Source organism: Sciurus vulgaris (assembly GCF_902686455.1).
Source record: "Sciurus vulgaris genome assembly, chromosome: 9".
Lineage (NCBI taxonomy): Eukaryota > Metazoa > Chordata > Mammalia > Rodentia > Sciuridae > Sciurus > Sciurus vulgaris.
In genome coordinates this window covers 101,304,616-101,320,273 of record NC_136469.1, presented here as the reverse complement: position 1 = coordinate 101,320,273, position 15,658 = coordinate 101,304,616, and the positions used below count along the sequence as shown (strand labels likewise).

General features: G+C 36.8%; 1 protein-coding gene across 1 annotated transcript in view; it reads left to right on the top strand.

Annotated features, from left to right (window-relative positions):
* The first annotated feature begins 2,408 nt into the window (after positions 1-2,408).
* The window catches only part of SRP72 (signal recognition particle 72), a 29,540-nt gene continuing 16,290 nt past the window's right edge, over positions 2,409-15,658 (top strand). The window contains exons 1-9 of the mRNA XM_079153770.1: positions 2,409-2,564; positions 4,454-4,574; positions 5,858-5,981; positions 7,466-7,609; positions 7,688-7,799; positions 11,057-11,088; positions 12,848-12,972; positions 13,064-13,121; positions 15,512-15,643. Coding sequence (XP_079009896.1) covers positions 2,456-2,564; positions 4,454-4,574; positions 5,858-5,981; positions 7,466-7,609; positions 7,688-7,799; positions 11,057-11,088; positions 12,848-12,972; positions 13,064-13,121; positions 15,512-15,643 — 957 coding nt within the window. The 5' untranslated portion in view covers positions 2,409-2,455. The remainder of the gene's footprint in view (positions 2,565-4,453; positions 4,575-5,857; positions 5,982-7,465; positions 7,610-7,687; positions 7,800-11,056; positions 11,089-12,847; positions 12,973-13,063; positions 13,122-15,511; positions 15,644-15,658) is intronic.

The following is a 15,658-nucleotide window of genomic DNA, read 5'->3' as shown; positions in this document are numbered from 1 at the left end:
CACTCTCCTCCTCTTCTTCCAGCTACTATGAGGTAAGCAACTTTGCTCCACCCACACATTCCACACTATGAAGTACTGCCTTGCCACAGGCCTAAAAGCAACAGACAACAAAGGGCCAAAATAAATCTTTACTCCTTGTAAGTTGATTATTTCAGGTATTTTGTCACCATGATGGAAAATTGACTAACAGAAAGTAACAAGAGACCTTTGTGGGTTGGACAGATGTTAAGCAGAAGCCAGATCACAAAGGATCATATATGTTAGGCTTCATAGTTTGCAGTTTATCAAGAAGTTAGGAGAGTGGCATCAGATATATTCTAAAAGATATTTCCTTTCTACTGTAACAATGGTGTACTTTGTGCTTTGGATATATCCCTAGTTGCTCTGCCACTGCAACTTATTTTAAAATGGACATGTTTATTTTCCTCTCTTCCTGCTTCTCCCTAATAGCAGGGGAAACATGATTACCTTTCTTCCCCATCCTAGACAGAGTTAATCTGTCCTTGAGTACACACCCATATAGGAATGATGTAATCCAGACTTTGGGGATGGTACAAGAAGATCTCAGAAATGACTATCTCCTAAATTAACAAGTGAATTATAACTCCAACAGAGAACACATGGAAATGCAGCCTTTGAATCACCTCTTTAAAAGTCCTCAGTTCCTGCTGATAAGCGGAATCACAGCCTCTGGGACAGGAGTCCACTGTGTTTTTCCTTTGCTAGCAAAACAATAAACCTTTTTCCTTTTTCTCAAAACCAAGTCCTTGTTATTGGATTGACATCAGAAATAAGAATCAAGCTTTTGGCAACACTACCATGCGAGGAAGACACAACTCAACAGGATAGTTTTGTACCCAAGAGAAAGGGCCTTACCAGCCTCATCAGACACCAAATCTCTTGGTATTTTTAGCTTGGACCTCCCAGCCTCCACAATGAAAGACATAAAGTCATATTTTTGATCACTCTGGTTTAGAAGACTGTCTAAAAAATAGCAAATTAAGCCCACATATGTATACTTTTTGTCACAAAACTCCATTAAAGTAAGAGAAGAAATAGAAATCCAGGACTTCTCAGCCATTTCTAGCATCTACAAGGTGAATCAGATCAGACTTATACTGCTCATTCTTAGATAAAGTCAGTAAGTTATAAAAGCACTACTAAACAGTGACATATGAGAGGGGCATAAACACCTTTGGAGAATCCAATGTAATCTACATTTTCTCTAAAAAATTAACACACAATTTGAGTATATCAAATATCATTTGGGACAAACATCCCTGAAATCTAGATATAATTGGCTTGAAACCTATAATAATTCCAGAGTCAGTGACAGTCCCAAACTCTACTCATAGTTTTTACTAACCCATGAAGATTATACCCACCTATGCCTAGAGCTCACTCTGCTTTTAATGCTACCTTTGCATTGTTACACTGAGCAGACATGAAATGTGTCAGACACCATACAACATAGCCAGTTGCTGTACATACTTGCCCTTAAAACATTCACAGACTAGGTAAGAAATATGAAGCAAATCTCGTTCAGTTTAAAAACTGATTAATCATGTAATCCCAACCTCAGGAGGCTGAAGCAGGAGGGTCACAAGTTCAAAAAGGGCCTCAGTAACTTAGGGAGACCCTGTCTCAAAATAAAAAAGGTTGGGGATGTGGCTCACTGGTTAAGCGCCCCTGGGTTCAATCTTTGGTACAAAATAAAAGTAAGAATACCAAGCAGATAAGGTACTCATAAAAAGTAAGGCGGTGTGTCAGATCCTACCGATACAGTAGTAGAAGCAAAGTAAATAAGGTCTCTATAGACCTTTCAGTGTGAGAGGCCTTAATGATCAGGGCTGGTAAAAGAGCCTGGAGCTGGGGGTGTAGCTCGGTGGTCGAGCAGGCTGAATCCGCACCATACAAAGTCATAGAGACAACAGCTAGAACGTTGCCCAGTCCGCAAGCCCGAAAGCTTCCTCACAGAAGCAACTTTTAACCCAGATACAGTAGGACAAACGAGTTCGCTAGGTTGTCGGAGGAAGAGTGACAGGAATCGTGAAGGACGTGACAGGATGAATGTCTGCAGAGTAGGCCATTCAATCCAATGTTCCTATTATTTACCACTTTATAGACTAATCTCCGGCAGACCGTCGCCGGGCCACACACTCGGCCCACATCTGTCGCCCTATAAATGCACGCGGCTTCGACATGAAACGATTTGGTGAACCCCTTCGAAACCTCCTCGCGGCTCCTGATCTCCTCACTCCAGGTTTACCGAGCCTATGTAGGCGAAATTCTTGCCACGAGACCGGAAGATTACGGTTTCGATCCCTAACACAGGGGTAGCAACACTCCCGACCGAGCGACGCTTAGCAACCACCAACTTCCCCTCTGCTCTGCCCACTGGGGGAGCCTCTTCCGGGGCAGAGGTCACCCCGCCCTTCCCCGCGTCTCCTCCAAGATGGCGAGCGGCGGCAGCGGGGGGGTTTCGGTGCCTGCGCTGTGGAGTGAGGTGAACCGCTTCGGGCAGAACGGCGACTTCACACGCGCTCTCAAGACCGTCAACAAGAGTAAGCGTTGGGGCGGAGGCCGGGGCGGGCCGGAGCCGCCGGGAGGATGCCGCCTGTTTCCGGCGCGCGCGACCACCTCTGGGTAGACGCGCGCAGCCAGAGACCCTGGCGTTCTTCTGGCTCTGACCCAACGACTGGGGGGTGCGGGTCGCAGCCTCTTTGCGGCAACTGGGCAACACGGGGGTCCGGGGTTGCTTAGAGCCACGTGTACTTCCCCCTGCGCGACTCGAGGGAGGGATTTAAAGAGACCGCCGCTCCTGGAGCCTCTTTCGAACTGTTTTATTTGACTCCTCTGTTGCCTTATTTCGAAAACACTCCACTTTTCATTTTGCTCTTCCTCTTGAACTGAGGAATCAAGTGTTGTTCAGGGAGCTTGATCTCTTGGGTCTGGGCCGGGGAAGGAACCTGCCTGGGACACGTAATTGACAAGCTGGTGCTGACAAGGTGGAAGCTGTACGGATTCGACAGGAGTAGGGCTGCTCTTCAGGTCATTCCCACATAGAATCTCACCAGTGTCATTTGACCAGAAAATGGGTATGCGAAAGCACCAACATTTGAAATAATCTCGGAAGAAAAGTTTGGCTTCCCCGCACCCCGCCCCCCACCTCCACCAAAGTGATCATTTCAAATTTTTCAGCCTTCATTGTGAGTGACTCATTACATTTTATCCTCTACTACTTAACTATAGTATAGTATTGAAAGTATATTTTAATGCTTTCAGTCGTCCTCTCTTATCTGCCGAAGCTGCAACTTGTATATGTTAGGTTTTGAAATGTAGTTACAAAAACCATTTAGCTGTGCAGAGCAGGGGTAACAAAAGGTGTGGGAGTTAACATAATTTAATAACAAATAATTTGCCACAGCCTATTGCTGAGTTGTTGTGAAAAGTAATGATAAATGCCCACTATGCACTTTTGGTGATTTCAGATATTGAAGAAAATATCTACCTAGTTATTTGATTCCTAAACTTAATTAACCTTTGGCTAGGCTCACTACTAATACTGTACACTAAGTAGCAGTGTAGTAAGTGTTTTGCAGAAATTCTTTAATCACAAAGGCTGTTTGCAGAATATATTAACTACTAGAAATTCCTTTGATCTTAGATTGAAAATTGGACTCCTCTAGTTGCCCAGGAATGAGGGCAATTACCATCCTGGCTGTTTTGACACTGAACACTGGCATTAAATCTTGGTCACCTGAGTCCTTCTTTCTATTTCTTTTTGGTCACCTAGGTTGAAAAGGAAAATCTTGAATGTTTTTCAGAAATTTTGCCAACAAGATAAATTGTGTTCATGTAGTACTTTATAATTTGTAAGATTTTTCCAGACTATCGTCATTTCATGTTTTTTTGTTTGTTTTGTTTTGTTTGTATTGGGGATTGGACCCAGGGGTGCTTTACCACTGAACTACATTCCCAGCCCTTTTTATTTTTTATTTTGAGTCAGGGTCTTCCTAACTTGTTGAGACTGGCCTTGAACTTACCATCCTCCTGCCTCATCCTCCAAAATCACTGGAATTTAGAGGCATGAGCCATCATGCTGGGCTCATTTCATGTTCTTGATAACCTTGTAAAATAAGTTATGTTCTCATGCTTATTCTGTATATCAGAAAACCAGATTTGGTTATTAAATTATTTTTCCAAGACTTCAAGACACCTAGGGTTAGCAGGCCCAGTGGCTCATGCCTGTAATACCAACAGCTCAGGAGACTTAGGCAGGAGGATCAAAAGTTCAAAGCCAGCTCCAACTTAGTGAGGCCCTAAGCAACTTAGCGAGACCCTGCTTCAAAATAAAAAAGGGCTAGGGATGTTGCTCAGTAGTTAAGTGCTCCTGAGTTTAATCTGCGGTAACCCCCATCCCCAAAATGACTTTCTTTAAATTGTTCTCCAGTACTGCAGATCAATAAGGATGATGTAACTGCTTTGCACTGTAAAGTCGTCTGCCTTATCCAGAATGGAAGTTTCAAAGAAGCCTTGAATGTCATCAATACTCATACCAAAGTGTTAGCCAAGTAAGTGATTCAGTTAGTTGTATAGTTATTAGAAACACTTTTAATAGACATTTAATCTCTTCCTTTTGAATCAGTAAGAAAGAGGTAAACTGTAGAAGGATGTGGAACATAAACATAAAATAGGAACAACAACTTAGAAGTTAAAAAAAAAATGATACAGAAGACAGAATATGTAGGATAAGGATGTTTAACTCTAGAGTAGATAAGCATCAGAGTTGACAGAGGTTGTTAGGATGGTATGACAGTCTTAGCCAGACCTCTGTGCCTAACTTTGTTGAGAATTATTTAGTAGCATATGTTTTTAGGTTAAGATCTTTTAGTGTCATAGTTCTTTAATAGTGTTTAGACTGTGTAGCAGGGGTGGTTTTTTGTTGTTGTTGTTTTTGTCTTTTCCTTTATTTCATTTATTGTTTCACAAAATGTGAATTTATATTATGAATTGTTACTGTAATTTGACTTTTATTAGTCATGCTTAGCTCTCAAAAGAAGTATGTATTGAAATTAAGTTTGTAGCATATTTATTCATTAATGGAATAATGGTTTCTGAGATGCAGAATTGTATTTAGTACACCTCCTTTTATAGGAGGAGGGGGGTAAGAATTTATTTATATATTTGCTGTATTCGTGAAAACAAATACTAGAAGGAGAAACAATGAATAATAATCACTTATAGAGGATAAGAAGGAATAGGTTACATTTGGATAACAGTGGAAGTAAAACCTCAATGTATACTTTTTGTTTTTGTACTTGTGCCATATAAATGCATTGCAGATTAAAAACTAGTTCTAACAGTTTTTTAAAAATAAAAGGGGTTCAGTTTTCTACTGGTAAATATGTTTATCCTAAATTCAGAATTTTGAATATTGACTATTTTTGTGAGATAGAGAAATTTTCCAAAAAGTTTGTTGGTAAGTAAGTAAAAGATACTGCCATTTGCTTTGATAAATAATATTTGAGAAATTTCTTAAGTATCCCATTTAAATATTAACAATTGTCTTTGTGTCTAAGACATTTGGTTTTTTAGCTGGTTCATGATTAGCTTCTTAATTGTTAGTGTCAGGAGGCCAACAACACTGTTAATATCAGAAAAGAAAGAGGCTAGGGAAATGGATGTAATATTTTCATAGCCTATGATTTTTTGAACAAGTCACTAATCTTTAAAATTTCTTATCTTTTGCTGTTGGGATTAAATAAATTAACATATATCAAGGGTTTAGAGCAGTGTCTGGCATATAAGGAGTGCTTTTCATTGTTAGGTAATAATCAGATTTTTTTTTCTTTAGTAACTCTCTGTCCTTTGAGAAGGCATACTGTGAGTACAGGCTGAACAGAATTGAGAATGCCTTGAAGACAATAGAAAGTGCCAACCAGCAGACAGACAAATTAAAGGAGCTTTATGGACAAGTGGTAATTACTGCTTTAAAACACCTGTTGACAGTCATTCTGGGTGAGCATGACTACCTGTAGCATGGAGCAAGGATGAGGAAACCCAGCCCATCCTGATGCTCCACAAAACTGGCCACCAAACCAGTTCTTGAGGTTTGAACATATTCCCTCTTCTTGATCTTTGTTTGAATAGTTATATGTAGTGTTCAGTGAACAAAGGACTCCCCCTGGGTAATTAGAAAATTCAGGAAAATGAAAGAACTATTTCATGAAAATTGAACTTCTTAGTTAGAAGAATAAAGGCCAGTGAGCTTGTATGCTCACACAAATTTGAAACAATATTTCTTGCAAGTATTTAATTGGCATTTTATTCTAAAAAGAAAATAATGATAGAGAAGAATTTAGGTGACTATATCTCCCCTCCTAAAAAATATTTTATTCATGAAAATATTTTCCCAGAATTTTGAGACATTGAGTCTTTTTTATTTTAAGATAAGGTTTCTTTCTTTCTTTCTTTCTTCATTCATTCATTTATATGTGGTGCTGAGGATCAAACCCAGGGCCTCACACTTATCAGGCAAGTGCTCTACCACTGAGCCACAACCCCAGCTCAAGACATTATGTCTTAATATAAAATAGGGCTACTAATGATGAGAGGGCTTCATAAACTGAATAAATGGTAAATTCTAATGATAGATGAAGGGCACTAATCTCTGTTACACATGGTGAACTGATTGACCCAGAGTGACATTTGTTATTGTCCTTTAAAAAAAACTTGAACTGGATGCAGAGGCAGGTGTAATCCCACCTGCTTGGGAGGCTGAAGCAGGAAGATTGTAAGTTTTAGGCCAGCCTGGGTAACTTGGTGAAACCCTGTCTCAAAAAGAGCTGGGGTTGTAGCTTAGTGATAGTGTGTTGTCCTTCCATGTGGGAGGCCCTAATGTGCAAAAACAAAACAAAACAAAACAAAACAAAAACTTGAGTGAAATAGGCAAGGAATTATGTTTTGGATATTTGAGACAACTGTATAATAACTAGTTTCTGAGAAACAGAAAATGAAGATTGTACATAGTGAATTCTAGGAAATTCTAAGTCTTTCTGTTAACATTTTATTTTGTTTACAGGGACTTAGCAATCATTTTGTATTGTGGAAAAATGTTTTCATTGTAGTTCAGATTCAGGTAACAGGATAGACTTCTATAGAAAGATTTCCTTTCACAACCCATTTAGACCCTTAACTAATTTCAAAAAGAAAAGTAAAGAAAATTACTTTTCTAAATTTTAATCATGCCTATTAATCTAATATAGTAAAGGTTCATTGCTAGTAGTTTTTTGAAAGTGTTAACAGTAGACAAAACTGATATAAAAATTATAAGAGATGATTGATTGCCTTATTATACTTAATTAGGTTTCCTACTTAGTGGTTCCAAAAAGCATTAGTATGTTGTTAAAGATATGATGTTATATTAGTTTCCTCTGACGTTTTCCCTTTTTTTTTCCTTCAGCTATACCGTTTGGAACGTTATGATGAATGCTTAGCTGTGTATAGAGATCTTGTCCGAAACTCTCAAGATGACTATGATGAGGAGAGGAAAACAAACCTTTCAGCAGTGGTTGCAGCTCAAAGCAATTGGGAAAAAGTGGTTCCAGTGAGTTCCCTTGTATACTCATATAGCCATAAATAGCATTCATGTCTAGTGTTTGACTGGTATTTTGCTCCACAACAGGAGAACTTGGGCCTCCAAGAAGGCACACATGAACTGTGCTACAATGCTGCATGTGCCCTGATAGGACAAGGCCAACTGAACCAGGCAATGAAAATCCTACAAAAAGCTGAAGGTTGGAAGTTTCTTAATGTTATCTGTAAATATAATGTGAATCTAACTTTGTAGAGTGTTAACAAAATGTTGTGTTTGTTGTTTGTGAAATTATTAAATGGAAGTTACTGAGGCATCAGCATTTTAAGATCTTCTGACCTTTTGGTAGTTGTTTTTTTTTTTTTTTTTTTTTTTTTTTGCGGTGCTGGGGATTAAATCCAGGGCAAGCACTCTACCAACTGAGCTATGTCCCCAGCCCTGTTTTTTTTTTTTTTTAATTGTTAAGGTACCAATTTTCCCCAAGTCAGTCTTCAGGTTTAATGCAATTTCAGTCAAAATGCAAACAGTGGAGATTCACAGGCTAATTATAAAATTTACATAGAAATGCAAAGGGCAAAGTATAGCCTGGGAAAAGAGGGAAGAAGAAAAAAGCTGATTGACTTGAACTGCCAGAAGACTGTTCAGTGTAATTATAAAAAACTGTAAATTAGGGAAATATTTGTATTTGTATAAATAAATGGACTAATAGACAAGAATACAGAGTCCAAAAACAAAACCAAACATAACACCATCTGATTCATGACAAAGGAGACAAAACAGTATCATTTGAAAAGATTACTATTTTCTATAAAAAGTGGTGGATATAGGGGAAAGGACTATGATTAGACTCCACACTATTTTACCAACATGAAAACATACTCTTATCAAATTTCCCCTTCTCTATTAGTGACCATCGTGAAAATCATGAATCTTGACCTTTACTTTAGTCCATACCTGTTTTTGTTTTTTATTTACTAGTGATTGAACCCAGGAATGCTCTACCATTGAGCTATATCCTCAGCCCTTTTTAGTTTTTATTGAGACATGTTCTTGTAAAGTTATCACGGCTGGTCTCAAATTTGCTATCCTCCTGACTCAGCCACCGGAATAGCTAGAATTATTAAGTAGGCATGTGCAACCACATCCAGCTGGCTGCCTCTTTTTGACCATGTTTCTGTTTCTGTCTAATCCTTAAATCAGTCCACTCATTCATTTTTCTTCCAATTTCCCTCCCTACCTCCTCCTCTCTCTGTCTTTCTTTCCCTCTGTACTGGAGATTGAACCTAAGGCCTCACTCATGCTAGGCAAGCACTCTACCTCTGAGCAACATCCCCAGTCCTTTTTAATTTGAAGCAGGGTCTTTCTTGCTAAATTGTTCATACTAGCTTTGCATTTGTCCTGCCTCACCCTCCCAAGTACCTGGGATTGTAGGCATGTATCACTGTGCCTGGCTCCATTTACCTAGTTTCTGTTTTGTTTTATTACTAGGAATTGAACCTGGAACGCTTTACCACTGAGTGATATCCCCAGCCCTTTTTTTTTTTTTTTTTTTTAAACCAGGTCTCGCTAAGTGGCTGAGACTGACCTCTAATTTGATAATTTGATATCATCTTTACTCAGCCTCTCAAGTTGCTGTGTTATAGGAGCGTGCCACCATAACTGGCCATTTGTCCATTTTTAGTCATACTAGACCTTAAAGTCTCAACTTTGAGGAGTAGGATTTTAAGCAAATTTCTGTGGATATTAAATGTAAACTAACTGACTTAATTTCAAGCATTTACAACAGTACATGGCATTTGATAAAAACTAGATACTGGTTATTATTGTTATACTAGTAATACTAGTTATTATTTCTACTCAAGTAGGTAGTAATATGGTCTGCTTTTGTGTGTGCATGCACATACATATATTACATTTACGTATTACAGCACCACTGAAGCATATTTTAACTCCATTTACTGTGTTTATGTATATGATATTTATGTATTTTGAAGCTTTTTTATATATATTAATGCATCATAATTATATATAACAGTGGGGTTCATTTTGACATATTCACAAATGTATGTAACATGGTTTGCTCCATTTCAATCCCCAGTACTTCCTCTTTCCCCATTCTCCTCCCTCCCCATTACCTGCTCTTTCTCCTTTATTGGTCTTCCATTTATTTATTTTTTTAATTAAAATTTTTTTTAAATTTTTCATTTATTTATTTTCTTTGGTACTGAGGTTTGAACCCAGAGGTGCTTAACCACTGAGCCACATTCGCAGCCCATTTTTACATTTTATTTAGGAACAGGGTCTCATTAAGTTGCTGAGTGCCTTGCTATGTTGCTGAGGCTGGCTTTGAACTCACCATCCTCCTGCCTCAGCCTCCCAAGCCACTGGGATTATAGGCATGCAACCACTGTACAATGGCCTATTTTTTACTTTTTTAAATTGATGCATTATAGTTATATATAAAATTGAAATGAATTATGATATATATTAATTCCTGCACATACCATAATTTGCTTTACTACTGAGCTACATCTCCATCCCCCCCCCCTTTTTTTTTTTTTTGAGACAGAATCCTGCTAAGTTACTTAGGGGCTCACTAAGTTGCTGAGGCTGTCCTCAGACTTGGAATCCTCCTGCCTCTCCCTCCCAAGTTGCTGGGCATGCCCACTGTGCCTGCCTCATGAAGATTTTAATTAAGAAAAATAGGCTGGGGGAGTAAGTCAGAAGTAGAACATGAACTTAGCATGCACAGAACCCTATGTTGAGTTTCTAGCACCAAAACAAAAATAAAAGAGGAAAAAAAATTTTATTATAATAGAGCTATGTCTGATCTCAATTCCTGAAACATTTAGATTTTTCTTCTGTACACATTTTGCCTAAAAGCCAGAAAATTGATGTTATGGGGACTTCAGTGAATGGGGAAAAGGAAGAAAAGGTAAAATGGAGTCTGTTTTTACTATTAAATGTTAAAGGCTAAAATAAGAGCAGCTGGGCATGGTGACACACACACCTGTAATCCAGAGCCTCAGAAGGCTGAGGTAGGAGGATTGCAAGTTCAAGGCCAGCCTTGGCCACTTAGTGAGACCTGGTCTCAAAACAAAAAATAAAAAGGACTGGGGATGTAGGTCAGTGGTAGAACACCCTTGGGTTCAACCCCCAGTAGGATTATTGTCTTCATTTTTATGCTTTCCTATAATCGATGTTTTGCAATTAATATTTATTACATTTACATGTTTTTAAAATACCCTTTAAAAACCTTTTAGTGTAGATACTACAGAGGAAAAACAGTGCCAAAGAACTAATCAAGGATCAATAACACTTACATAGAATATTTGATGATTTTACATTTGCTTGTTATTATATTGAAATATTCTGCTCAGTAATTTAGTTCTTTTTGAAATGGTAAAGGAAATGGGAATTACCCAGCAAGACTAATTTTAAAACAATTTTTTCCTATAGATCTTTGCCGACGTTCTTTTTCAGAAGACTCTGTAAGTATTCTGTTAAACCCAAATTTTACACTTCTGACATAATTACTAGAATGTTTCATTGTATTATTTACCAACTTTTTGAAATAGATGATGAATTTATTAGTCACTTGATCAGTTATTTGACAGTCTAGAGCGATAAATTACAATACAAAAATTTGTACTTACCATAGCATTTTATTTTAAATTCATATAAATATAAAATAAAATTCATTCTCTTAGTTGAGGATATGGGACTAAAGTTTTTTGAATATAGATTTGCTCATAGCAATTTGATGCATATTTCTTACATAATCCAATATTCCTTGTTCCACTTTTTTTCTTTTTTAAATGCAACAATATCATTTTTTTCCCCACTTTTTTCTTTTCAGGGCCTAGGACCAAACCCAGGGTCTTGTGCATGCTAGCAAGTGCTCTGTCATTGAACTAAATCCCCAGCCCCAAGTGCAACAATGTCTTAATCCATTAAGTCCCAAGTTTCAATTTTGCAGATATTTCAATGAAATTGTCACAGGGGCATTGAAGTAGGTTGGAAATCATAATCTAGAGATTATACACATTAGTATTGCTAATAATATAATTTATTACAATATAAAGTAATTATAGCATAGTCATCATGATATAATTTCCCATAATAAAAGTTCATTATATATTTTTAACCTGATTATATAATTGTATCATAATTTACATGCTATATTTAAATTTTTATAGGTGTCCTACTTATTGGATGGTGAATGAAATAGGTTAAGGAGAGTTGAGAAGCAGTTTCATTACAGAGATATTATAGATGTTAAACTTTTTTTTTATATACATATTTTGTTTTAGTTGTAGGTGGACACATACCTTTATTTTATTTATTGTGGTGCTGAGGATTGAACCCAGGGCCTCACACATGCTAGGTGAGCGCTCTACCACTGAGCCACAGCCTCAGCCCAAGTTTTTTTTTTTAATCTCTGATTTTGACTCATAACTAATCAGAAAGTAATTTCTTTAGGAACTACCTTTAGCAGATCTTTCTGAGCTTTCTACACAGTTTACATTTTTGAAGCAAGCCTCTTTTTTTATTCATAGTTTTTATTTTAATATTTGTTTTATCATTTTCTTATCAAGTACAACTGACAAAATGTGCTTGGGCTCACCAGGTTACAACCACAGTGCTAGGTTGGCAAAGTAGAGTAGCTTTTTTCTTAGCTTTCAGTATTGGTTATTCATGAATACCAGTCAGCATTTCTGGAAGGATTGGATTATATGGGTTAATCAAGAGCATCAGTTAAGAGAACTACCTACATTTTTATAGAATTAGTTCAATTACAGAATTATGTTAAATACATAATTGGTTTCAGCTTTTGAAGTTCTTTATAGAGTATTAATTAGAATTTTGTAATTTTTGGCTTAGAGTTATAAAAGAATTGACAGCATTTTTTAAATTATATTTTTAAACTTTAGGAATATTGTATAAAGTTTGTATAATCTACATGCTGCTTTTTACATTGTTTTTTAAATCTTGGACTTCAGAGGAAAATAAGAATCAATACATGGTACTCCTGTTTGTTGTCATTTTCTTTCAGAATCTTTTTGCCATGTTTCCTTAAAAACTTTTAGTGACAATTCTATATTTTAGAAAACTGACCCTCAGGGAAAATTCCTGAAATCATGTCATCTTGAGGATTGTAAATCTTTCATATGTTTGAGTTGGTTGGTAAAATATGTGGATCAGTTTGCAAAATTTACAGAAAAAAAAGAAGTTTCTTCTCCTGCTTAGGATGGGACTGAGGAAGACCCACAGGCAGAACTGGCCATTATTCATGGTCAGATGGCCTATATTCTGCAGCTTCAGGGTCGTACAGAGGAGGCTTTGCAACTTTACAATCAGATAATAAAACTAAAGTAAGTGAGTTAAAAATGAATTATCCTTTATAGGGGATAAGGCTTCTCTTTAAAGGTTTGTTCAGTTTTAACTATTGCTTATCGTTCACAGGCCAACTGATGTGGGATTGTTAGCTGTAATTGCAAATAACATCATTACCATTAATAAGGTATGGAATATCCATGATTTTCCTACATATTTATTTTACACTGAGAGCAGATTACACTAGCTTTATTCTAGGATAAGTGTTATTTCTTCCATGACAGAAAAAATTCCAGGTGTAGCAGATCACAGCCAAGTGTATTTAACCCTTATAATGTTAATGTTTCTGTAGTGTATGACTTTCAGCTCCCCTTCTCCCAATTTATGATAATCTGGAAAATCTCTTTTTGTTAGAGATATAAATTATTTGGACTTTTAACTTTAAGTACATGCATGTTTTATGTGATTTCTTCATATACTGAGGTATACTGAGTTTTAGTGCATAAGTCGTCTCCTAGCCGTCATTCTGGAAGGGGATAAGGTGTGGGCATATGCTTCGTCTTTTCACCCTCCCATCCTGTGCAAAATATTACAAGTGCATTTGAATATATGTAGTCTTAAGAGTACTGTGCTAATGAAATGAATCACCACTTGGAACATTATTTTAATGGGAAACCATTCAAGTTCAGATTTCAAATCCAAGTCAGTAGAAAAATAGGAGTATCTAACATTTGGTTTCCCTTGCTATGTGATTTTCCAAAGGGCATCTTATTTCATCATCATAGTGGTGTTTTTAGGTGGTAGTCCTTATCTCCAATTTATAGGATTTTAAGCTGGAGCCAATAAAAATTTTAAAAGAACATGGCCAGTAAGAGGTAGAATTTGGTTTTAGATTCCAGTCTCTGATCCCAAGCCTTGTCTCTTCTGCTCCTTTATGGTACCTCTCTCCTCAGCAAAATTACTGAGCGTCCCTAAATGTGAGATGGTGGCATTAAAGGGAGTTATTGACATGGCTTAGGTTTCCAAACATTGGTGCTGGCATTTGAATCTTGGCAGAAATACATAACTGCCTATGTTTATGAATTTTGAAATGCTTCTCAGGTTTTATCTGACATATATGATTTTGGAGAGAAAAGTATGTGAAATACTAAATACATATTCTCCATCTAAATGTAATTTATACATTGAACTTTTTTCAGTTTTCAGATACTTATTTGATTTTTTTTCCCGAAATAATAAGTCTTAATCATTTTGTACATCATTCTGATGTTTTTAAAAAGTTATGCATGTTTGCATGTTTGAATTCCTGGGTTTTTTTTTTTTTTTTTTTTGGTACTATGGATAACTGAACCCAGGGATGTTTCATCGCTGAGCTACATCATGCCCATACCTTTGGTTTTTTTTTTTTTTGAGACAGGGTCTAATTTGCTAAGGATTTTGGAAGTTGCTAAGGCTGGATGCTGGGACCAAGTTGCTCCCACCACACTATGCCTTGACTATATACTTTATAACTGCCATATTTGGTGAAAGGAAAGATCTCTGGGTTGGCAAATTTGAGTTGACTCTAAAGAAGGAATGTAGTTTAAAGATTAAGCAACAGAATAAGCTTATTACTTGTAAAGAAAATTTATGATTTGTGGGTAAAAAGAAAACAGAAGAGGATAGATATGTGTTGGGTAGTAAAAAACAAATAGGTTAGATTAACTGTTAAGGTATGGGAGGCCTTGACAATTCAGGTGTTTGAATAATTAAGTGAATACTGTGACAGTGTTTAAGGAAAGTCTAGCAGTGGCATGCATGAGGAATTGCATTATAAACATAGTAATACAAGAGAACCAACTAGAAAATATGGTTTATTTGGGGGGTGGTGGTGTTTTGCTATGTTGCTTAGACTAGCCTCAAACTCCTGGACTGAAGTGATCCTACTTCAGGCTCCTAAATAGTGGGACTAGATGTGCACTAATGCGCATTTTGAAACTTCATCATGAGAAAGAGTAAAATTTGTTTTGGATTTATTCTTTGCTTTTAGTCTTTATCGTATAATAACTTAGTTTTAAAAGCACAGTTGTATCACCAACTTGCAAGTAAATACACTTACTTACAAAGCACTATTTGCAGATAAATACATTGTGTTACAAAGCTGGAATAGTACACACTCAGGTGCTCAGTTCAATTTAATTTTTTTACTCAAAACAAGCACATAATAGTGGAGGGGAAAAAAACAATCTTATTCTTCCCATCAAAGCAGTTCACTTCCTACTTAGAACCATTTATGTGTAAATAAGAATCTTCCTCTTTGAAGGCTCTAAAAGGAATGGAGCTAGATTGTGGAATAAATACATGTTTACTGGTAAGTTTGAATTGTAGAGATTTTTTTATCTTGGGTTCTTGGTTCACAGATGTAGACAAAATCTCTGAACCAAGAACCCAAGATAAATTTGGCTGCCCAACCAGATAACTACTTCTAAGCTTTCTTAGTGTATTTATATAAAACAATGAAAGAGGAGTAAGGCCTTGAAGTGTTAAAAGACTTGAAGTTGGAGATTCTATTAATGGTGGATATACTTTTTTTGTCAGGACCAAAATGTCTTTGACTCCAAGAAGAAGGTGAAATTAACCAATGCAGAAGGAGTAGAGTTTAAGCTTTCTAAGAAACAACTGCAGGCTATAGAATTTAACAAAGCTTTACTTGCTATGTACACAAACCAGGTAGGTTTCTGGTTC